Source organism: Zootermopsis nevadensis, unplaced genomic scaffold (genome assembly GCF_977971745.1).
Source record: "Zootermopsis nevadensis isolate Lab colony 2312 unplaced genomic scaffold, Znev_1.0 Znev_ptg000030l, whole genome shotgun sequence".
In the NCBI taxonomy this organism is placed as follows: Eukaryota; Metazoa; Arthropoda; class Insecta; order Blattodea; family Termopsidae; genus Zootermopsis; species Zootermopsis nevadensis.
The window spans coordinates 8,328,514-8,353,256 of NW_028259162.1; the positions used below are offsets into that span (position 1 = coordinate 8,328,514).

A 24,743-nucleotide genomic window follows, 5' to 3' on the forward strand; every position below is an offset into this window, starting at 1 on the left:
GAAAATGAACAGCTAATAAACTGGCCTTTATTTTAGGTTTCGTTGCTATCAGTTTGTGTTTTGTTCCTGAAAGCCGGCAGTGTTCCAAATTGTGCAAGTCACTGAAAAATGCTGGCTTTAAGTCGAATAATATACACTTCTTGCCATCTTCCTACTTGTACCTAATCAAAATGTCTCTCTCGCGCTCGCTTGCACATTTGTGCGTAAATTCTTTGAAGATGAAACCGTTTTGATGTGCTGGCCATTAATTCCGTACGAATGATCAAAGTTTATAATTCTGAACAGAGAGTACAGTTGAATATCCCATGTAAGCTATTATTATGCCTGAAATTATGAGTTCATTGCGAGTCAGAATTTAAAATTATCTATCAACAGTTATTTTTATTTGTAGGGCGACTTAAATAGAGTATTTATTACTCCAAGTATGACACTGATAAAACATTGGTGTAGCGTAAAAGCTCACGGAATATCGCAGCTAATCTCATTCTTTTATACCCTGAATTTCGTACTTTTCATATTTAGATTCTTGACGTCACAGGATGGAATTAAATCATTATTATTTATTTTAAGCACCCTCCTTTTAAGCAAGAATGAGAAGGAGAACGTATGTGAAACCCCGAAGACCTAGCGTGACCCATTTAGAATTTAAATTAACACTTTTGCATCTACTTTACAATGTATAAATAGGTTCGTGGTAGGTATAATAAGCCGTCTTTATTTCGTAGATTTAGCGACACACAGAACAGGGAATTAGTGGTTTTTAATATTCTTGATAATTCTCAAGAATGAACACACGTTCTGCTACGCCATGTTTGCAATCATATTTTGCTTATACGTACTTGTTGGACTTCCAACTTTTTACTCTGGCACCGGCAAATTGAAAATACTGCATTATTGCATTAACCTTTAGGACATGATGTTACATTAATCCACAAGGGACTTTAATAACGTCATTGGAAATTATGTTTTATTTAGCGCATTATGTATTACGTCAAGTTCACATGATGGCGGGCGATACTGGGAAGTTTGTATACGCCATTACACAGTAACTGAGTTACTACGAGAATATAATTGATATCGTTGTAATTATTTGACGTAATCAGATACCGGTCGCACGCAACGCAGGCTACAGGCCTAATCCTGCTGATATACTGTTGTAAATCCTCTGTAGATGATTTTGATTGCTTCATTGAATGAATAAAACGCCCTGATATTCGAAACCAGTGACTTTCCAGATGCATCAGACGTGTCATGCTGCATTCGCAAGTTACATTGTAACACGGTGTAAATAATAATGGACATGTCGCCGTTGGTTACGACTAGGAATATCGTGTCAGTAAACGTAATAATTTAATTTGCATTACATCGCGTGACATTACAGATATGGTTCTCGTACTCTGTGCGAATTTGCTAAGACGACAAAATTATTTCGATGACCGTTCACACGACGCTGTCTGGAAGCGAGGGAGGACTAGATGAAAACACAATGTGGTCGGAAAGAATTCATGAAACAAGTGAGGGATTGAATAACTGCTGAGTTCAAATACAGGATTGGAAGGTAAAGTTTTTTTTGTGTATCGCGTCATGGATGGAGTGAAAGACTAGCTGCATGACACTATGAATGTGAATGGTCAGTTTCACGCCACGGCCGCTTTGACTCCTGGGAAGGAGCACCCGATACTCATTGGACAGGTTGCTGGGTACGTCCTAGGGGCAGTATGGAATCAGTGGCAAAGAGAAAAATTCCTACACCTAACGGTAATCGAATTCCGATCTTTAAGCCCGTTTAAAGATGAAACCACGAGGAAAAGAAAGTAAACGCCAGTGCAGCTATAATCTGAACTTTAAAATTTCCGAAAAATACAACCAGGAAGCTGTGATATTTCTTTGTTTGATTTTGAGGGCGCGTTAAACGTAACAAAATACAAGGACGTGTTCCATGTTTCTCGCTTCTGTAGCACTCATAATCGCCAATATACGCGTATTCTTGGACATTTCCCTTCTCTTGTTAATTTAATTTCTTTTAAAAGGACATTTCGGAAGTTGGCTCTACTTTCGTCATCAGGTTAAACCGTACAACCTAATTTAGGTCATTTGGACAGAGCTTAAATTTTAAATTAATAGACGAAGAAAAATGTTGAACAGTACGCAATAGTTTACTGTGCCAATTTGTTTTTCTTTCTTTCTTTGCCACTTGTTGGGCTTATGATTCCCTTCCTATTTTACTGTAATACCTTCTTGTTAGGCAATATATCCGACGTTGAAGTGTGTTGGGTTGCAGACTGTTCAGGATCACCTAAGAGGATAACTTAGTGACGTGTCGTAAGGGAGCAGCGTGTATTAACTTGTTGCGGCTTTTATAAAGTGTTCAAGGAATTACCATAACCCAATTACGTATTACCCAACCTACCAACATCCCACATCAGAATAACGCGATGCAATTTATATTTAACCCTGTTGTTGCCCTGTTTCATACATGACAAACAAAGCTTCTGAAGGGAACATCACTAGGAGGAAAATTCTGTTTTCCCCGTAAATGACGTTTAATTGGAACTGTTATTTGCTTGTGTTTTATTCAGTACTGAATTACAAGTAATGAGTTGTTGGTTCTGAAATAACATTACAATTTTAAAATGGTTTTATATTTCCTTCATTATCAAGAATTTCATTTCTACTTTAACCATGCATTATTTAATGATGCTCATCTGATGTTGTTCATTTTAATATTGATAGCAGTGAGTGAATGGCATAGGTTGACTACGTGCATGATGGAGAACGTTAAAGAATTAGAGTAAAAGCAGCGTTATAAACCTAACCTGTGTTCCGTTAAGACATAGGGCAAGCATGATGCCGAAGGAACATTGTATTTCAAATTCACGCCCTGTCTGTTGGTAGCATGTAAAAAGTATAACAGTACATGAAACTCAGAAGAAAGTTTGTGATGACATTTCTGAGAAGATAAAAATTCTCATTAACCCTTAGAAACCTATCTCACCATTTACCTCAAAGAAAACACAAAACATCATTACAAAGATCAAATTGTTAATGCTGTTTTGGGAAAGAGGTTAGTTTGCGCTACGAGCCACATAGTCAACAGTCGGCGATTAATCGCCATCTAACACGGCTGATAGCCCGAGAAGCTTCACGTCATATATCTCTCGTCTTTCTTTATACTGTTTGCAGGATGACCGATTCAACCATGACATTGATGCGCGAACAGGGTACAAGACACGGACCTTACTTTGTATGCCCATCAAGGACTTCAATGGCGATGTTATTGGAGTAGCTCAGGTATGCTTAATCATGAAACTAGTTTCTTTTCTGATACAAAGAAATCATAGCGTCGAAAGATGTTTCTTTGAGTCGTACATCATTACAAGGAAGGAAAAATGATATTCTACGTGGAAGTAAACATCATGTTTTTTTAGACACATCTAAAAAAAAGGTGTAAATCACTTTAATAGTTCTTCAAATAAACACTCATTGTGGTGGGGGCCATGATAATGGAGTTGATAAAGTGACTAGGAGTATATATTTGTGTTCTAGTATCGAGTGCTTAGTGACACACTGCTAATGCGATTAAGTGTTCAAATATGGCGCTGCAGAATTATTGAATGATTTCTTAACCTTGATTGAGCCGGTTGCATGTTGCAGTAGTGTACTGTTCAAGTGTTAACCCTTGGAGTTAAAAGTCTGGCCGGCACAGGAGTTTAAATTCCTTGTTCATGCGTGATAATTGTTAACTCACAGGTCCCATTTATATTTGTTGCTTCGTCATGTTTTAACAAAACACAGCGAACTTCCTCGCTTCACATCTCAGCCAAGAGACTCTGAACTGGTGACTGAGAACTGTAGTGGTTTTCCTCATTTCCTCCAAGCACTTTAAAGTAGCCTGTGGTCATTTCCTTCTTTATTCCTTCCAAGTTACAGATCAGAATCTTCCTCCCTTTTCTCATTAAAATGTTACTAAAGAAAGAAATAAACATGCATGTTTTTAAAACTTTAACTCAGTGTAGGGATGTTTAGTTCTGCATTATTATTGTGTTTATTGTTTCACTATGGTATTTGTTATGTGTGTGCTTTTTACTTGGCTGATGTGCATAAACTAAGTTATTTCTGTGTCAGGTGATCAACAAGCAGACGGACATGTGTTTCACGAGCAACGACGAGAAAGTGTTTTCCAGCTACCTGCAGTTCTGTGGTATTGGGCTGCGGAATGCTCAGCTCTATGAGAAGAGCCAGCTTGAAGTGAGGAGGAACCAGGTTCTCCTTGATCTGGCACGAATGATCTTTGAAGAACAGAGCACCATCGAACATATGGTGTTCAGAATCCTCACTCACACCCAGTCACTCATACAGTGTCAAAGGGTTCAGGTGCGTGTTTCTAAAATAAGGGTTTCAGGCATTTGAAGTAACCATGGTACGCACAAAATGCATAAAATCAAAGCATAATGGGCTGGTTGCATCTGTCTGCATATTTAATCACAAACTACTCAACAGATTTCAGTTAAATTTGGTGGTGTTGTCAGCATTGAAAGTTGTCAGGTGAATTTAATTTTGGCTTACGTCATTCCAATGTATCACCTGCTTTATGGATTAAACCAAATTTTATCTGTTTCCTGAATGTGGCTAATTGAACAAAAAGTTTGTACATAATACAGCGAGATCTCAACGTAACGCGCACAATTATACTGCGGCGTTGATCGTGTCTCCCGCCTCTCCCCCCAAGCGCGTTCATGGCCAGACAGTTTTTAACTTCTAAGACATTCTACAGGTGTTAATATTTTGCTTTTATCTGCAGGTATTGCTAGTCCATAAAGCTTCCAAGGGCAGTTTCTCACGAGTATTTGACTTCGAAGCAAATGACTTGAATGGGGAAGAGAATGATGCTCGGACCAGGTGAATAGTTTTTGCGCGAATAAGATTCCAGATTAATTCAGATGTCATAGTCGTATGTTGTGGCTGAAACTTACACTTAAATATGTATAAAATTTAATATTGAATGCCATATTACTGTGTTAGATACAGTGTTACTTGAAACCATCTAAATATAACTAAGGGTGTTGGAGATTTATTTACTTGACGTGTTTCATTCCATCAGGCTCTCTTGAGGGATACAAATGTTATTGATGAAAGACTCTCAGGTTACTAGTTGTATCAGGTAGCTGAATGGTGAATAAACCGTGTCTTCTGCCAACATTTCAAGAACAATCTCTCCTCTTATCCTCAGGGCTGCTGCATAACAAATCTGATCCCTTGTAGCGTGCTCGCCAATGGGAACTTCTCTTCCTCTGAGAGCAGAGATTGTTCTTGAAACGTTGGCAGAAGATATGGTTTATGCACCATTCAGCCACTTGACATGGCTTGTAACCTGAGAGTCTTTCATCAACTTCGGTCGCCACAAAAGCTTCACTTTATGCGTACATGTTATTGTGTAAGATCTGAGGTTTTCACAGCGGTGAGAATGAAGATTTCTGTCTTCTGGGTTGTTGCGCTGTGTAGTCTGTTCGAATTGCCCTGATGACGGAGGCAGTATGACCTCTGAAACGTTGGTTAGCATCGACCAGACTACACAGCGCAACAACCCAAAAGACAGAAATCTTCGTACATGTTATTGTTACAAAATATCCTGCTGCATAAACTAAGAAAGACCAAAACGTGCTGGGTAAATGATGTCTGCTGCTCTTAGATACATTCTGATAGTTTTAAAGTAACATAAACATTTAATTTAACAAAGTTGACAAGTTAGTTGGAAACTTCATGATGCTAACATGTTGATTTACAGATGAACTTCATTAATATGCAAACCTACTGATTTCCTAAGTAGATCTTAAGTATTACAGAGTGGCACTTGGACAGGTTTTTCTCCACGTTCTCCCATGTCAATATAATTCTGCTGCTGCTCCATATTTATTAATGTATCATCTGGGGGGCAGATAGTGTGCATCTTCAGCAGCTGTAAGTCCATAGAGACATAGTTTCGTCCCACTACAACAAGGCTTCTGCGTTGCCTACAATAAAATAAAATAGCTTTGTAACAAACCAGCACTGGTACTCACGTTAATAGTACTTTATTTAGAATGTTAGAATGCACTGAGCTAGATGTATTTATTTAACATTCTCAGACCATCTTTCATTAACTTTTTTGATCATATGTTACATTTCACAAGCATTCCAGTTGGTCCCCGTATCAGAGAGTGTACTACTAAACCCATAACCCCAAAGTTAATGGCCAGCAGAATTTAAATCCCTTATTCCATATGTTGGACGTTATTGTTCATTTCCGTATTATTGTACTGTAAATGTCGACGGTCCTCAAGAAGCCTCTTCCCATCAGGTTTTCCGGCTAAAATGTTATATGCACTTTAATTTCTTCCATTTGTGCTACCGCACCCGTCTAAATGAAATTTACTTGAAAATTAAATAGCTCTTAGTAGTATAATATTTATTAAAATAATGTATTATTCTTTCTTGTTCGTAAAATGGAGAAGTTTGAAATATGAAAGAATAATTTGTTCTTTTTCCCTTCGCTCTTCATTGTTCTGTATATTGACTTGCTGTTTATGTTGGTGATAGCTTACTCTATTTTTACGCTTGTCTTCGATTTGTTTATAATATTTAAACATTTCTCGTGTTTGTTCTTGTTGCAGCCCATTCGAGAGTCGATTCCCCATCAACATCGGTATTACGGGTTATGTAGCCACCACAGGTGAGGTATGTAGGGGAGTGGGCTTGACTCCTGCTGCATGTAGTGAGTGGCTTTGTTACTTTGTGCCCTATCAGCATGGAAGAAATAAGGCAGCTTGGTAGTGAATTTCAGTTTATATAAAACAAGACACTCAGAATCTAATTCCTGCAGAGATGCTGCAATTCTTTTTTTCTCCTCCATGTCCAGAATAGCTGTTGAACCCAACCAGAATTCAGCTTTGGTCCTTTTTCTTGGTTTATGGGGATATTGTTGTTGTTATTAATATTATTATTGCATAGGGGGAAACTGTGTCTTTAAGGAACTGTGGCTGCTAATGGGCCCATTGCCCATACCTCAGATGATGTATGAGTGATTGTGGAGCAGCAGTGGAATGATACTGTCAGGTGAAAACCAAAGAACTCAGAGAAAAGCCTGTCCCAGTGTCACTTTGCCCACCACAAATCCTACATGGACTGCCCTAGGCTTGAACCTGGCCCCTCTGCAGTGAGAAGTTGGTGACTCTGCATGAACTATGACATGGCCTTTGTTCATCATAATTTGGATAAACATTGAAAGTAAGTCAAGTGTGAAGCCAGTCGGCATATCACAAATGAAATTCTGAAGACCACCACTGGCTTTTACAAAATCGTATAACCAAAGGAAAACAGATAGGGGAAAGATTGCAAAATGTAATGAAAGGCATATATTATTTTGAAGAAAATGGATGGAGGGAGATCAAATAGAGAGAATGGAGAGGTGGGTTACCGAAATTAGCACTGCGCTATGAATCCAGTGGTAGAAAAAGTAAATGTTGTCGCAGAAAGAGATGGAAAGGCCAATTCGTGATGTATAAGGCTAAAAATACAACTAGTAAAGGAAGAAGAAAAAGAGTCTGAAGAGACAAGACATAAAGTGAAACCGCCATATAAAGATGGTTTATAATAATGTTTTAGAAAGTGTATTCTTATTGATTGTCAGATTGCACTGACGAATGCATTTTGGCCTGTATTAGTAGAAACTACATATCATGAAGGGATATAGGATTATGTTGATATCTTATCATTATAAAGGGCCACAGCATGCTTCCTGTCCTTTTGTCCCCCTGTTACATCCTGCTATCTGCCACTACCAGTGTCGTTAATGTGTTGACCAGTCATGCATGTTTCATGTTAACCAATCTAGCAATTATTATCTATTTCTCTGGTTCACTGAGGTCAGAGTTGAGGCAAGTCCTGTTTAGTTGCAGAGGAATAAGCTTACAAACTGAAGGCTATTTATGTTCAGTTTTAGTTAGTATTACATATGAGCTGGAAAGTTATATTTATTTATGTTGTACACATAATATAATGAATTCTTCTTGGGCTACCAGCCATGTCAGATGGTTTAATGGAGAAAATACCAACGTACCAAGAACCATCTTCATCATCGTCCTCAGGGTACTGAAGTACACATAATACTAAATATTAAGATACCAAAATTACTGCATGTCTTTATTTATATGTCATTAAATGTAGATTAATTAACCCTTTCAGTTGGGAAGTTGTAATATGCTACTTCTGAAAGTTATTTTCAAAGCGTGGAAGGTGACCTTTTATTTTCAGCTAACTTGTGTGTTGTGAACCCTGCTAGACATGTGAAATATTGAAGTCAGTATCAGTGAGCTCTTACCATCTGATGTGATTTTTTCAACTTATTTCTCCTCATACAAATCATAGATTTAATTTATTGCTCTGGGCCCCATAATTTCTTGTGTGCAAAATGGACGCAGGTGCAGAACAATTTCCAAGTACTGTCTGCATTAGGCAGGTAGCGGCCTGTATGTACACAGTAAGCTTGTTTCTTGACTTGGACAACATTTCTCAGTCAGAATTGTTGTGGGACTGCATTAATATCAAAAACTGAATGTTATTTTTGCTAAATAAGATGCAGCTATGGGCTCATATTATGAGGGCCTTTGGAAAAACCATATATTTAGTAGTAATTCTATTATTATAAAGCCCTCAAAACTTGATGCATGTGAGTTTTGTAGTATTGTTTTTGTGACGTGTAATCATTGCAATTTTCCCATTACAGTTTTCATTGTCTTTTGCCATTTTCCATGCATTCACAATATTAAATGTGGATTTGGAAACTAAATTTATGCAACATTTGCTGTACAGCATAATGGAAATAGTATTTTACATTACTTCAATTTTTATGTAAGCTGGTGATTTTGGGTAAATTGGTAAAATTGTATTGAAGCACCTGTGTAAATCCTTTAAATGTGGATTTCATATTCTCATTAAAATCTGGAGTTACAAGGTTGTATAAATGTATATAATGAATGTATTTTGTTTCAGACGGTAAATATTCCAAATGCTTATGAAGATGAGAGGTTTGACCCTTCAGTTGATGAAGGTTCATGCTTCCGCCATAAGACGATCCTGTGCATGGCAATTAAGAACTCCTCAGGGCAAATCATTGGTGTCATACAAGTAAGAGCTTTCATATCACAGTGGTTTAAGTCCGACTTTCAAATAACCTCAGGGTTAGAAGTATTCTGATTGATATTGGTATTAAATATATTGCATTTCTTTCAGCTCATCAACAAATTTGATGACTTACAATTTACAAAAAATGACGAAAACTTTGTTGAGGCATTTGCAATTTTCTGTGGAATGGGAATCCATAACACACATATGTGAGTATTCATCATCTGTGAGTTGACATTTTAAAATGTAATCATTATGTCTTTGGGTCATAGCCTTAAAGTGAGTAATGAGATAAATTGAAATTCAGTAATAAAAAGCAGTCATTTGCACATACAAAATCTTTATTGATTGCACATTATATGTAGTAGATTATAACTGTCTAATAAGAGAACCATTTTGACTTTATCTGGTGAAATTTCACAGCTGTGAAAGCAGTCCAAATTGGTAGACGTACCATAGCTGTCGAGGTCTGTTCACTGGTTTTAAGAAGGATGGTGCACATAACCGTTGCTTTCTTAGTATGGAATTTCATCATCTGGCATTGGACACAAGTCTTGTGGATATTTACTTCCTCTTTAACTCTGTGATATGTAATTTTTTTTGAGTACAAAGTGCCTGGGCTACATAAATAAATTTGAAAATCTGTTTTGAATTTAATTTTTTATGGTATATATCATCCACATGTTCACCCTAAGATTCTATATCTGCATGTGAAAGTTTACTAATAAACTTAGTGCCTTCCTGTAAACAGTAGGTTACTAACAAGAATCAACATTATTTGGCTGCAGAAAAATGAGATTATGATGATCGAACACTGAAACCACTACCCTCAAATGGCATTGTTCTGAACAAGATTTTCTTCACATGTGGGTTACTGTATTCTTTCTAAGCCATAATTCTGGTATATCCTATACCTTTCACAGGTATGAGAAGGCTGTGATAGCAATGGCAAAACAAAGTGTGACGTTAGAGGTCTTAAGTTACCATGCCTCTGCTTCATTGGACGACGCTCAAAGACTGAGGGTAAGTTCTGCTCAGGGTATTGACGCAGTTAAGTTATGGGAATCATAATTGTTAGCTGTGTATGAATCAGGAAATTGAAATCAATGTGTATGTGAAACAATCTTGAGATATGGCATTATTGACATTTCTGGTCTGGTTGATGGCCTTGAAGTACAGAGATGTAAATTTCTTATTCTCCTGCGATGAATGTTAACAATATGATGAAGAATTAAATGTTAAATTTCTCACTATATATTTGAATCAGAAATAACTTAACCTCAGGGCCCATGAGATATATAAAATTACAAAGAACACATTTGGAAATGATTTGAACTTAAAATATTAATACACCCCCTACCACATTTATTTCTCAATGAACATATTTTTCACATTAGAGGGGAGTGGTGATTAGTGAAGTAATTTAATTTGTTTTATAGTTAGTCATAAACAGTGTAAAATCTAACCTCACTTTCTTTGCGTAAAGGTAAGAATCTACTGACTTGCTGTCTTGCCTTTTTCAGAGCCTCAGAGTTTCATCATCTCAGCATTTTCAGCTGTATGATTTCAAGTTTGATGACATCCACATGGATGACGTTGATACTTTGAAGGTAAACAAATTTTTATGATGGCAGGTGATGTGCCAAATTTAAAAAAAAATCAAAATAGTTAAAATATATTTAAAATCTTATGTACATTACATCATATTTAATTATAATATTTTCTGCAGATGATATTTGCAAGTGCATAAATTAATAAAGCATTACTCTTCGGATAGTGTGAATTTAAACGGCACAGAAAATATGTAAGATGCTGAAGCTGCATTGGGTGACACTCGTTTTGATTGCAGGCTTGCATACGAATGTTCCTAGATCTTGATTTCATAGAGAGATTTCATATTGACTATGAAGTCCTGTGCAGGTGGCTTCTGAGTGTGAAGAAGAACTACCGCAATGTAACGTACCACAATTGGAGGCATGCCTTTAATGTGGCCCAGATGATGTTTTCGATCATCACAGTAAGTATAAGGGGGTGACATGTTTATATTTGAAGGTTCATGATGATTGAATCGTATAGTGTTTGGCCTATCAGCTGTGGAGTATGGAGTGAATTTTTAAAGATTTTGAGGCCATATCTGACTCATTTATCAGGGACTAATGTGATGGGTGGCTCAGCTATGCAGTAGTATGCTGCTAAATGTTTAAGCCCCAGAATCTTAAGTCCAGCTGCCACCTTTTCGCATACAATAAAGGTTAATATTGACAGTATTCTACAACAGTAAGTCGGTATAAAGTTTTGATTAATGATTTTTTTTTCAGGCTACTCAGTGGTGGAAAATATTTGGTGAGATCGAATGCTTGGCTTTAGTGATTGCATGCCTTTGTCATGATCTGGATCATCGTGGAACTAACAACTCCTTCCAGATAAAGTGAGTTCTGTATACTAGTTCCCTCCAGTTATGTAAATTGTTAAATGTGGTATAAGGAATTTTGACATAAAAGGGAACAAACTTATACACCGATTGTCCTTCATCTTGTATCTGAATAATGTTTATTTTTGCCTGGTATGCCTAGAAATGAAAACAATATAGAGAATAATATCTAGAGCAATAGTTACCTTCTATAGCCAAAATTATTGAAACACAAATCCAAAAACTTAATAAGAACAACAATTTTGCTTCCTTAAGGAGTGTTTTTTTTTGTTGTTTAAGAGCTTGATAATTGACAGTTCTTTGATGTGGAGGTTGTGACATTAACAATTTTTTTAGCTCCATACAAACAGGGAATTTATTTAATAGCTAAGTAAGTTGCTTAATGAAGACAGTGTACCATGTAGTTGGTTGCTTCCTTCATAAAAATACATTTTCTTAAACAATAGAAAGGATCCATCAGCTGTTACTCTTTTTTTATCTGTACAAGAAAAATTGTTTGTATGAGAAAAAATATTTATTGAGGGTAGACTTCTGATAACCTACTTCAGCAGACTTGCACTACTTTTTTATGAATGTATATGTGTCTACTTGTCAGTAATATTGCAGATTGTGTACCGTTTATAGGAACACTGTGTTGGGCATTGTCCATTGTGGTATGTTTGATATACACAAAGTTTTGGGAGTTGGCTCTATTCTCGTATTCAGGTGACTGGTTGTCATTATACTGAGCTGTGTGGAGAGCACTACAACATAAATTAGCATTCTGTCAATCATGTTACTTTCAGGGCTTCTTCTCCACTTGCTCAGCTCTACTCCACTTCTACAATGGAGCACCACCATTTTGACCAGTGCATCATGATTCTCAACAGTCAGGTACTAAGACAGTGTTTTACTTGAGCTGTGGGTCGGCGGGGTGTCATAACCATAATTGACCTCTGTTATGGCTCATACAGGTCTTTGATATTGAACTAATTAGAAAATAGAAATACTTTGTACTCAGGGAAAGAATAGGTTAAAGGTGATTTTATTTCTTTGCTCTGAAATAAATACTGTTTTTATATGTGTCAAATTGTTAATTATTTTCAGGGCAATCAAATCCTTGCCAATGTCTCACCAGATGAATATTCAAGAATAATAAAAGTATTGGAAGATGCAATCCTCTCAACAGATCTGGCCGTGTACTTTAGGTACAGTATTACATCATACTGATAATAAATGTCAAAAATTGATCGGCTCTCAAACCGTACTTCGTGATACTAATAAGTGTAATTCACATGATTAAAATTATTGAACCTTCGACAACTTATGTAGGACATCAAACTAAAAATTCCTGTAAAAGCCTACACATCCACAGATGTAAATTACTTTTCTGCTGTATCCAACTGGTGAAATTACAATCTATATTTCTGGAGGTGATTTGTTATATTTGATGGTGTTATCTGCTTGTCTCCAAGGAAGCGAGGTGCCTTCTTCAATCTAGTGCGAACTGCCAGCTACAATTGGATGCGTGATGACCACCGTGAGCTCTTGAGAGGAATGACCATGACAGTGTGTGACCTTGCAGCCATTACAAAACCCTGGGAAGTTGAGAAGAGGGTAAGTAAATAACTACGACAGATATGAAGTTTTTTGGATAACCGCAGATGAGGTCAGTTAACTTCTTAGTGCCATCCTTCAAAGATACAATTTATAAAACAAATGTCATTGAATTGTTGATGTTTAAATTTGATTGAAATTCTGCTTCTTATTCTTTATAACTTTTGACTTTATGTGGGTCTTCTTTTGAATTTCTTCATTTTAATTGTTAAGGAATAAAAATAATACATTTCCTGCCGGCACTGACACAGTTTCTTGCTTCCGCCAGTAGGAGGCAGTTGTGTGTAGCTTTACGATGTCTTGGACATTTTGGATCTGAAGGATTGTTCTGATGATAATTTATGCATTGTTTTTGCTGTTAATCTAATTGATCTTGGCTCTGATAGTATAACAAGTAAGTAAATTGTAAAATACTTCCATGGATTCTGAGCACCAACAAGGTGACTAATAAGTTGATATTCATATTGTATCATGTGCGTTTACATTTCTAGGTGGCTGAGCTAGTGTCAAGTGAATTCTTTGAGCAAGGGGACATTGAACGTCAGGAGTTGAAGATTACACCAATTGTAAGTTAAGTTACTATTTGAATTTAAAATAAACCTGTTATAGATCATGACAGTGTGTGAGAACACGTTTCAAGCCTCAAAAGTTGAATAAAGTCTGATATTATTAAAACATTAAGATAATTTTTGTTTAGTGTCTGTTACAAATATTTGCATTCAGATCCTGTACTTATATTATAAAATTTGTTATTTTATTGTGCCTGATGATTAATGTTCATTAAGAAATGTTGTGTGATGTCAGAAAAGTATTGAATTCAGCTCTCTTTATTCTAAACTTGAGGACCAGAAGTACTTCAGCATCACACCATGTATATTAATCAAGCTGGTGTTTCTCCATGAATAGTTCTATTATAGTTTTGTTAGATAGTATGTGCTTTCTGTTTAAAAATAATATAATTATGGTGAAATTAAATTTTTATTAATAATATTTCTTTTTGCAGGACATCATGAACAGAGAAAAAGAAGACCAACTTCCCCTTATGCAAGTTGGATTCATTGACTCAATCTGTCTCCCAATTTATGAGGTACTTATCTTCATTTATATTTCTCGAATAATGAATTGTATGACGTAATTAAAGAACGGGCAATCTAATAAAAGAAAGGACTTGGTATCTTTCTAAATATAATGACCATGCGTACTGTGGTAAGTATTAACTGTCAGTTTATGCAGGATATATATTTCTTAGCAGTCATGGAAAGTGAAGTCTTGGACAATACAAACACTCAGGTCGTGGATGCAATTACTGCTTACGACACACGCGCATGTGTCTATGCTTGCCCTTTGTTATACTGCATACGCTGGGGTTTGAATCTCCAGCCTAAGAGACTTACCCTGTGACAGTAAAGGGTTGTAATGTAGAAAGTTGTTTTATTTTCATTTGTTCTTATGGGACTTGTCATTCAATGTGATTTCAGAGTTGCAGCTCTAATAGGATATTAAGATATGAGAGGACAGAAAGGAGACTTATCAGAGCAATAATCCAGATGCAGTGATGACAGAAAACAGGAAAATCATATTTTGTTCACACGGTGAATTTCCTCAATAATCAGATGTGCATTTGTCAGATTCCAGGTTCTTGTAGTGGCTGGTATGAAGATGTTGGTCTTCTCAGATCTTGTACTATGTAGTCTGGTAGAAGTTCACTGACATTTCAGAGGTTCTTGCTGCTTCCATCATTGGGGTAATCACTCTGGAGATGGATGTAGCAAGCACGCCTAAAATGATGGTAAACTTATACCAGGCTGTGTGGTGCAACATCTCAGAAGACGGTCTATTTGAGATATGCATTTGATCATGATTCTCATTGAAAATATTCATAGTACAGATGAAAAACTTAAAAAAAAAATATTCTGTCTCACCAGAGTGTCTGGATTCTTACGCTGGTAAGTACTCTGTCCTTTCTTTACTATTCGGTTTGTATTTTCTGAGTTTATGCATTTATTATTTATAATCTTTATTCCTCAGTCATTTGCAGTATTGTCGGATAAACTGGAACCCCTCGTGGAGGGGGTGCGTCAGAACAAGCAGCACTGGCTTGAAATCGCTAGTGCGCAGAACCACAACAGTCAGATGGAGGAAGGAGGTGAGCACTGACTCACTACCAGTGCATTTATAAAACATAATAACCACTTGATGAAAGCAAGGAAAAGTTTACTTTTCCACCATCTTGTCTATTGAGGCCAAACACATGATGCGGGGAAAGTTGAAGCTCCGCTGTCTTAAATCTAGTGTTCTTTTGGGGAAATGAATGGTCAACTGCGTGATTTTGTCGGCGTAAACTCACTGGACAGTGTTGAAATATTCTTTATGACTTGTCCATAGCGGCCATTTGGATGACCCGGCTAAGAATAAATGCCACTTGAAGCCCCAAATTCCGACCAAGGACTAACAACATATAAATGGCGCACTTGAAAGTTTTTATTACAGTATGTAATTGAATGGTTGTAAGTTTTGAGCCATGGAAGTAAAGGCCTGCAAGCTTAATATGTCCCTGGACTGACGTATTTAACTGAAGATAACCATTTATCAACAAAGCGATTGCATTGTTTTTGTAAATTAGACTCTGAAACCAAAGTTAATGGCATTGTGAATCATGGATATGATTGTATTATTTGTGTTGGTGTCGTGTCATTCCTCGCCTGTCCCTTATCTGTACTCTTCACCTCCTATCCTAATAATTGTTTTGTAAGTAAGAAGAGAAACTTGTTGTATAAATTGTATAAATTATAAAATCATTATAATATATAATTATGCAGTGCACCTTAAAAGTAAACAATAGTTTTACACAGTGGACGAGCGTTTTCATTATACATCACAAAACCTGCTGTCATTGATTCTTTTCTCTTCATTTATTAGGGTGTACATAATTTTAAGGCTCGCCGCAGTGGTCTAGCGATTAGAACGCTGGCCTTTTTTAATCCTGGGCTCCCGTGTTCGATTCCCGGTGGTGCCCAAGTTTATAACTTGTGTTGAGCAAGGCCGTGGACTAGGCAACACAGAGTTTTCCTCTGGGGCTACCCCAGTTTCTCTGTGGCATCCCAACTCCATGAAGAAGGCAATGGCAAAACACTTCTGTATTACCTGCCAAAAAAACATATGAACAGATCTCAGTCCGAGAAAAGGATGGAAGGATCCTGTTCATAATATGTCGCCATATGTAAAGGAGACGGCGTAATAAAGAAGAAGACATAATTTTAAGTCTTTACTCCATTTCTGTTTTGCAGTAAGCAGGTCAGCTGGTTTGGTTTGTGCTAAGCACTAGCTTCATTTGATACAGCATGCTACAAATCCATATTTAAATCTCCCATTTGTCCTTTATATTCTTATGTTTTTTCAGTCATCCAACTTTTCTATCCCTTCTAAATTCGTGATGCATTAAGAAATTCACAAAACTACAAGTAGATATGTTCAAATAGTAAGAATCTCTGTCATACGAGGTGCGATCGGAAAGTTTCGAAGACTGCGCCTATAAAAACCCGTACACTTATCTCAGGTATTAAATTCATCCATCACCCTCGAAGTAGTTCCCCTGGGAGTGAACACAACGATCCCAGCGCCGCTGCCAAGCCTGGAAGCATCCCTGGAAATCTTTCTTTGTCAGCCTGTCAAGCACCATCTGCGATTCTGCCTGAATCTCTTCTATCGTCTCAAATTTCCTTCCCTTTAGCTGAATTTTCATCTTTGGGAAGAGGAAGAAGTCACACGGAGCTTAGAAAGGAAGTTGGGGTCGGTTCTTGCAAGATCTTTGAGCTCCTGACAAACGAGAAGTCGATTCTGCTTCTGGTCCTCAGACAGGATGCGTCGCATGTGGAGTTCTTCCTTTAGAATCAGCTGACAAGTCCCATAGCCTATCCCAACAATGTCGCACAAGTCGTTGATGGTACGACGTCGATCTTCGTGAATGGCCTGCCGAATCTTCGTAACATTTTCGGGCGTTGTGCTCGAAGATGGTCGTCCAGAACGCTCGTCATCATCGACAGAGGTTCGGCCATTTTTAAAACGTGAATGCCACACAAAAGTTTGCGGACTCCCCAAATGCTTGCTTTAGCATTTCATAGGTTTCCGTAGCCGTTTTGGCGAGTCTTTGGCAAAATTTGATTTGTTCATGGAAATCCGCCATTCCGAAATCGCAGGAGGGTCGGTGTAATGCACTACCAAAACGCCCGTAACTAAGAAACAAATGCTAATTCGATGATGCCGGCTGGCACACTGATTCACTATGAATGTAGGCCGCACCCCCTAGCGGCAGAAGCTCGTACTACATCCGGTTCGCCCTTTATTGACACAGTCTAGAAACTTTCCGATCGCACCTCGTATTGTTTGAAGCTTCCATTCATGTTTTATATTAGGCAGGGAGACATGTTTATGTTTTTTATATTTCCTTTAAAGTCCTAAAAGTTTTAATAAGTTGTTCTTTAAATTGCATTTTGCTGATATTCCAAAAGGATGCCGGTGTATTTCAGGCTATAGTTGAGCGCTATCGACAGAGAGGGGAAGGGGGTCACATTTAGTGTTGGCATGCAACTTTTCGTGTTCAGGGGGAAGTCTGCCCCGGGGTCAGATAATCCCGTGCCCTTTAACAGTTTCTCACTTACATTTTCGAACGACTAATCGTTAAAACGGAAACGGGAAGGCCCAAAGCAACAGAATGATTTGCGAACATGCATTTGCAGTATTTGTGTTCTTCTGTGGGGCGGTTGAGGTTGATATAACAGTGTTATAAAATTGTATCGTCTTCTCTCTTTTTTTTTTACAATTTTTAAAAGGGGTTAGTGGTGTTAAAAATCGTATTTGTTGGTATTATTTTTGGAGAACTGCTATTCTTGGTATTCTAATAATCATATCCAAAACAGTATCGGACTGAATTCGAATTGTAAGTTTGACTAAAATGTTTTAATGCTTATGAGGACATGGACAAATCGACGTCAAAATCTACAGTTACCTTTAATTTTAGTGCAAGTTGTATTCATTCTTCTTGTGTCGGGTGACGCCTTCGAGTGAGTGGATGTCTTTGATGGTAAGCTCGGGGAGATATGACATTAATTCTAATAGGCGATGTCTGGCAGCTTGTCCAATCCTATCATGAGAATATATCGAATTTATAACGGTTAAAATAGTACCAAAGCTTATTCCCGTTGAGTCTACTATAAAAATGTTTGAAAATAATTAAGATTGTTGGTTAGTTGTCCGAAACCTGTTATAAACTAAGATTCGTCATGTATCCGAAGGAAATTATGAAACTTGTCACGATTCGTTGTTTCGGAATTCAATTAAAAAAAATGAGACTGTGAGCCAAAATTTTCTTAGATGTGCTATTTGAAATAACACGAAATTATAGCCGAGTTTCAGGATTTGGCACCCGATAGCCTACTTTTAAATACGAGGTGACTGTGTTATGATGTGAGATGTAAGAGCTAGTTTAGGAATGGGATTTATAGAAAAAGAATTTAGAAGCGAAACGATGTTCCGTGCACGGACACTGGAAAGAGAAAATCGTCTCGAGATGTGCTAGACAGTCATCATAAATCTTATGTACTGCAGCTCGACCCTGTAACAGCACATGTCCGGGCTAGATGTTGCCATAGTAACAGTTGTATCATCCACTGTCTTCGTCTCTTTGATACACAACAAACTAAGCATAATGTAACATAGGACAGGACAGAATGCGTGTTAGTTTCACATGTCTTAAAATACCGAATTGTTCGTCTAGTCACAGTTTTATAAAAATTTCCCTTCATTTTTGTCAAAATGAAATTATGGAATTTTTATAAATTAACCCATTAAAGTCTAGCAGTACATTTTCATACCACCTGCTTCAATAATCAGTAACTCAGAATTTAACTGGAGCATGTGTATATATTTCATATGGTTCTTAAGTAATCAGTGATTATTTTCTTAAACTGCATCGACCAACTAGTCTTTGTAATGGAGGAGTGTTGTGTTTTCTTCTTGAGGTAGACCCGCCATCTGTGTAGGGGCACAGACCTTGAGATGGTCCAACCTCATGTCAAGAAGGTTTTAAAACCACCAGTTTTCAGCATTTCCTACCTTACTATTCTCGAGACATGCTTCAACTGATCATTGTCAAATTCACAAGAGTTATCTCTTAACACTTTTACAAACAAAGACTTAAATATTCTGCCCTGTTTGCGTGACAAACATTAAAAGTAGACGTAATTTGATAGAATCTCCCTAATGCGCACGTTATTAGTTTATTACAAACACCAATTTAAGTTTTCTCCCAATCATGCTTCAGCTTACTGGTTACTATTGCCGCTGCTGAAAATGAGTCTTGTTACGTTATGGTACGTAACGATGTGTACCAGCTCTTTGGAATAGTTGAAGTGCACCTGTAAGGGACGAGTTAACTGATGATGGCGTATCGTAAAAAGTAATACTGCCTTGTAGTATGGATGGTGACATCTCCCTGGTATATTATACGTATTTCTGTTCATTCTCTTCTGGATTGGTGAGATTTGTTAATCAGGGGAAGAAAAACTTGTTCCTCGGTACAACACAAAACACATCTGTAAAACTGTAGCTGTGTGTGATAATTTTAAGTTTGTTAGTTAATGTTAAAATTACCCAACTTACTACAAATGTAAACGCTCTAAAGCACATTCGGTCGGCAATCCCTGCAATAATGTCAGGAGGGCAGATGGACTTATATCCATAAGTGAAGTGGTAGAATTTTACTTTTAATCTCATTTCCCTAACCCTTCCTTGTATCTTATCTTTCGTAGCGTCTTTCTTAAACATTTATTCTTTTGTTCTGTTCTTTTTCGTGTTAAATGTACCGCCATCGCTTACTTCTTCCTACTGCGATATGTCGTCTGCTCTTGCCATTTTGTTGAAGACTGAACCAGGCGAAGGAGTTCGATGCGGTTGGTACACATTCATTTCAATCGTCAGGGGAATGTGTTCAGTGTGCGACGCGCCATTACTCATCTCATGCGACACACAGAAATACGGGCTCAATCCAAGCCGCAAACGTGATCCGGGGATGTACCACGCAGGACTGATTTCAAAGAGAGTTACGACGTTCCACCAGCTATTCCAAAAGTAAATTGTAAAATAACTAAAAGCTTCGATATTGCTCTAGTGACGGATGATTGCGCGAAATATATTTCTCGTTGACAGCGACAAATAATGAACAGTTATAGCTAGACATACAACGTTTGGAAAGATAGTGTAATTGCGTCATATTGTGAATATTCTAACAATTATTTATTTTAATCCGTCTTATCACAATATTTAAAATTTCTTATAATTAAGATAATAAAATATCATTGATGTTCCATATCGATTGATCGATTTACATTTTGGAACATCCTTTACACAACATGTTTCAGTTTTTATAAAACTATTATCAGGTGTAAAATATTTACGAACTTAAAACTCAAATATGATTCCATTTTGGTGATGTTTCATGCCATTTGTTTTTCAATTTTGGGCGAGGTGTTGTCTTTTCTTAAGTTTTATCAGATGTACATATCGGTCATGGATGTAGGAGTGATTGTTCCGATATGTCTAGAAGTACTACTGTCTTCGTATAGGTGTGGGTCAATATTAAATATTGTGATAAGACGGATTAAAATAAATAAACGTTTGGAAAATCAATTTTGAAATGAAATTTTTGCTAATATAATCGAAACTATTGACAAATCACCCTAGCGAATTAACTTTCTTCTTATGAGATGATAAAGTTGCGTCATATTGTGATAAATATATATTTGTTTAAATCTTGTCAGTCTAATCACAATAAAATTCCTATTAAATATTAAAATATTACCATAATTAACATTTAAATATTTAAAATATATTAAATGATGTTCTCTATCGAAATGTTCGATTTACATTAGAACATCACTTTTTACACGACATGTTTCAGTTCTAAAAAAACCATTTTCAGGTGTATAAAATTATATAAACTTAAATATAATTTCTTAAATGCAACTTTTAGTCAGATGTTTATCAGATTTCAAATGATGTTTTCTTCCAGATTTTATTGTATTCTTATGTTTAATTGTGGCGATATCCAACTGATATTAGAAAGAGAAGTTTGGTTAACAGGAAATCTATTGTATTTAAGACCAGTATGTAATGCCCTGTTAGGTAAAAATCATTTAAGAAAATGCATAAGTTTAGTGGAAGAAGAAGAATAAGAATAAGAAGTGGGAGAATAGACTACTCTGGAAACTGATGACGTCAAACCTATGACGCGATAAGACAAGAAGAAATGTTTACTTCTTCATAATTGTGTTTAATATAACTCGTGTATCCGCGGCGTCTGTGTGCTAACATTGCCTTTACATCAAGGTATAACTAATTTGCAGTCTCCTACCGTTTGACAACGTAATTTTCTCTCTCCGGGCGACAGAAATTGTCCCACCTTGTTCGCACAGTAATTCGGTTAGTGCAGAAATGCTGAAGGTTTCTGGAGGAGTTAATGGCGTATAGATTCTCTGTCCTTAAGCTGATGAAGTGATTTTGAAGTTTTCTTTGTATGTAAAGAAGCAATGATCGATTAAAGTGAGATGAAATTTTATTAACACAGGCCTGTAGAGCAGTAAGATGTCTGAAGTCAGGCGTAAAGGAATGCACTGGAACAATTTTTCAACATTGTTTCATACTTAGACGGCTTTCAAGATTTGTAATTAGACCGAAAGACATAAAGTTCTGTTCAAATTTATGTACTCATTTATTTGGATAATATGTTCCTTAGCAGTAAATGTTCGCTCGATAACCCTTCGTTCTTAACTTTGAATGAACGTCATATATTTTACCCCGAACATTTTCATTTGTATTCTTCGTCAGTAGAGGAGAATAACGGTTACCAGACAGACATAAAAGGACGTGACAATCTTAAACAGCTCTCGCGGAGTCCGGGAATGCAGTACTTTGATCCTTTGCCATTTCATTTTCTAACCATCCTCTGTCTTTCCACTACTGCTGTTGCATCCTAGATTCCTTCTATACAACTTCCTCTCAGTCGTATCTTATTCCACCTCCATAGTTATGAATAGAAGGACTGTGGAACGAAGCAATGCTGGCCTAATTTAATGCATTATTCTGTCATTGCCTCGATAGACTGAGGTAAATCACGGAAGCCTCAGTTAAAATAGCCGGTCTCTGAATCGATATTTGAAACCGGAACCGCCGAATACAAAGCAGGAATGGTAACCACGCGAGATTCTGTAAAATGTCATTCCAAAATCTCTAACACAATATTCTTTATTGTTATCTGTCAATATTTTGTTTTATTTTCTTTATAACTCTTCTACCTTACCTATCGTTCGGCCACAGCATGGTGGGAACACAGGTTCTCCTTCTAAACTCATAGATCATAATTATCATATCATATACGCCGGCTCTAACAACGAATACGTCACTAAATAAACCAAGAACAAACTCACGAAGTACGTGCAACGCACAGAAAGTACGTAGAATGCAGAAACTGTAGTTACATCTGTCGTTCCTTATCATCCTTCTAGTACTTTTATATGTTTACGAACTTTGTTGCAAAACTTGCTTTCCTTGTGGTTTGTTTGCTCTTAAGCCAGTAACATTTGCACAGAACATCCTATACTAGTTTCCCGGGATCGGTGCTTTTCGTATGTTTTCGGCAAATTCTCGTACTGCGCGCGCTTCTCATAGTTACATCCGTGCTGAAGGACCCGAAAACAACTGATAGTTCCCAGTACGCGTAGTATGCATGGAGTTGTAACTAGAAAGAGTTGGTTTCTTCCTTGGAAAAACGTTGAATCAAGTATTATAAACAAATCAGAGAGTGCGCTTAAATTAAACAAACGGTTTGAACTACAACTGAAAGATGGCGTTGTGATAGGTCTATTTAGCAGCATTTTTTCGTAAAGTGTGGTATAAAGTATATTGGGAAATGTGACTTTTAGTGAGTAAATATATAAATGTGATTTAAGATGAAAATACGTAGTTTACAAATTGCAACAAACTGAGGTTTCTGGAGTCTCTTCTTGTATGAATTAATTACTCGCGGACAATAAGCTGTAATACCGTTTATATAACTCTAATGTAAACAGTGAGGTTATGTTGTGAAAGCTTGTGAGAAGCAGTAACTGAGACATTTTAGTTTATATACATTTGTGCTTGAATATATTTATAACCTATGAAGAATCCCACAAGTGCTTACATGGGATAGATGGCATCTACTTAAAAGAAGGTAGGAAGTTATTTTCTAACATACTTTCGCTGTATGAATCTTATCGGTATAGCATGATAACACATTATTGTATTGATTTTCTATTAAGTCTTTTATACAAAGCTCTTATCTTAAATCCTATACAAAAATTATTTTTCAAAGTTGGTTAGATAGCAGTGTGAACGACGGACGATGACAGCTGTCTGGCAAAGTTCCCCGGGGTAAATGATATTGAAGTACACTCTCGGCCTAAGTATTAGAATAGTGCTCCAGAATACTGATTATAAAATTTACGTGTTAATATATGAGCCGGGATAGCTCAGTCAGTATAGTGACTAGCTACGGGCTGGACGAAAGGCGTTCGATCCCCGACGGGGGCAGAGGATTTTTCCTCTAGCCTCTGCGTCCAGACCGGCTCTGGGGCCCACCCAGCCTCCTCTACAATGGGTACCGGGGTCCTTTCCCGGGGGTAAAGCCGGCCGGGTCGTGATGCTGACCACTCACCCCCATCTAGTGCCGGGGTCAAGGAAGAGAGGAGCCATACCTCCACTCACCCCAAACGCCTACATGGCGTATAGTGGGACAAACTTACGTGTTAGTGTATGGCTACGTTTCGAGAATAAAATACTATTCTAACTTCTGGAGTTTACCCGGATCTGTACTGCATTATAAAATTTGCATATATTGGCTAATTCAAATAAACGATTCTGATTTAAGAAGTATTCTTCCAAGTAATGATACCACCACGGTCATCAGATGCACTAGCAATAACATTCTATTCTTTAGCAGTACCAGTACCCAAATATGTTTAATTTCAGACCTTTATTCCGACATTAAATTAAGCGTTTTATGGCATAAATTCTTAAAGCGGTTATTAAAACTGTAAGGTCAGGAAAAGAACGAATCCTATGTCGGTGTTAATCTGAATGTCCTAGCTGAGGAAGGTCAAATGGGATATAGGCGGCGACAAGTCTGCGCGCTACGATGCTAGAGAGCAAGGCAACAGGGTTCAAGGAGCAAAGCGGAGTCGTAGACCAGTGACAAAATGAAAACATAATTAAACTTTTGATGTTAAACAAATTGAGAATTAAGGAATCTGAATAATGTAGAACGGTTATGCATATCTTTACAGTGTGATGACTAGTTGTTTTCGGTGAGGCAGATAAGGTTGTGCTAGGACTAGTAACTATAAATAATACGTGAAATTTACAGCTTAAAGCGGTGGTTGAGTAAACGATGTTTATGTTAGGTATGGTCAGTGCAAATAAATTCCAAGTTAAGAGACAATTTTAAATGCAGAACATAGGTTGAGGGTGT

General features: G+C 37.1%; 2 protein-coding genes across 9 annotated transcripts in view; both read left to right on the top strand.

Annotated features, from left to right (window-relative positions):
- The window catches only part of Pde11 (Phosphodiesterase 11), a 189,479-nt gene extending 173,439 nt beyond the window's left edge, over positions 1-16,040 (top strand). For 5 of the 6 annotated variants that reach the window (XM_022066694.2, XM_022066691.2, XM_022066693.2 and 2 more), the window contains 16 exons: positions 3,184-3,291; positions 4,126-4,374; positions 4,802-4,899; positions 6,651-6,714; positions 9,028-9,162; positions 9,268-9,368; positions 10,083-10,182; positions 10,683-10,769; positions 11,009-11,176; positions 11,478-11,587; positions 12,376-12,463; positions 12,677-12,777; positions 13,045-13,186; positions 13,678-13,752; positions 14,190-14,273; positions 15,215-16,040. In XM_022066694.2, the coding sequence (XP_021922386.1) occupies positions 3,184-3,291; positions 4,126-4,374; positions 4,802-4,899; positions 6,651-6,714; positions 9,028-9,162; positions 9,268-9,368; positions 10,083-10,182; positions 10,683-10,769; positions 11,009-11,176; positions 11,478-11,587; positions 12,376-12,463; positions 12,677-12,777; positions 13,045-13,186; positions 13,678-13,752; positions 14,190-14,273; positions 15,215-15,343 (1,839 nt within the window). In that variant the 3' untranslated portion in view covers positions 15,344-16,040. Of the gene's footprint in view, positions 1-3,183; positions 3,292-4,125; positions 4,375-4,801; positions 4,900-6,650; positions 6,715-9,027; positions 9,163-9,267; positions 9,369-10,082; positions 10,183-10,682; positions 10,770-11,008; positions 11,177-11,477; positions 11,588-12,375; positions 12,464-12,676; positions 12,778-13,044; positions 13,187-13,677; positions 13,753-14,189; positions 14,274-15,214 lie in introns of those variants that run through there. The other variant, XM_087359142.1, reaches the window with a different exon arrangement.
- Positions 16,041-22,935: 6,895 nt separating this feature from the next.
- The window catches only part of LOC110839044 (putative G protein-coupled receptor CG31760), a 183,897-nt gene continuing 182,089 nt past the window's right edge, over positions 22,936-24,743 (top strand). For 2 of the 3 annotated variants that reach the window (XM_087358794.1, XM_087358796.1), the window contains exon 1: positions 22,937-23,447. The gene's annotated coding sequence lies outside the window, so the exon portion shown is untranslated. Of the gene's footprint in view, positions 23,448-24,743 lie in introns of all 3 variants that reach the window. The other variant, XM_087358795.1, reaches the window with a different exon arrangement.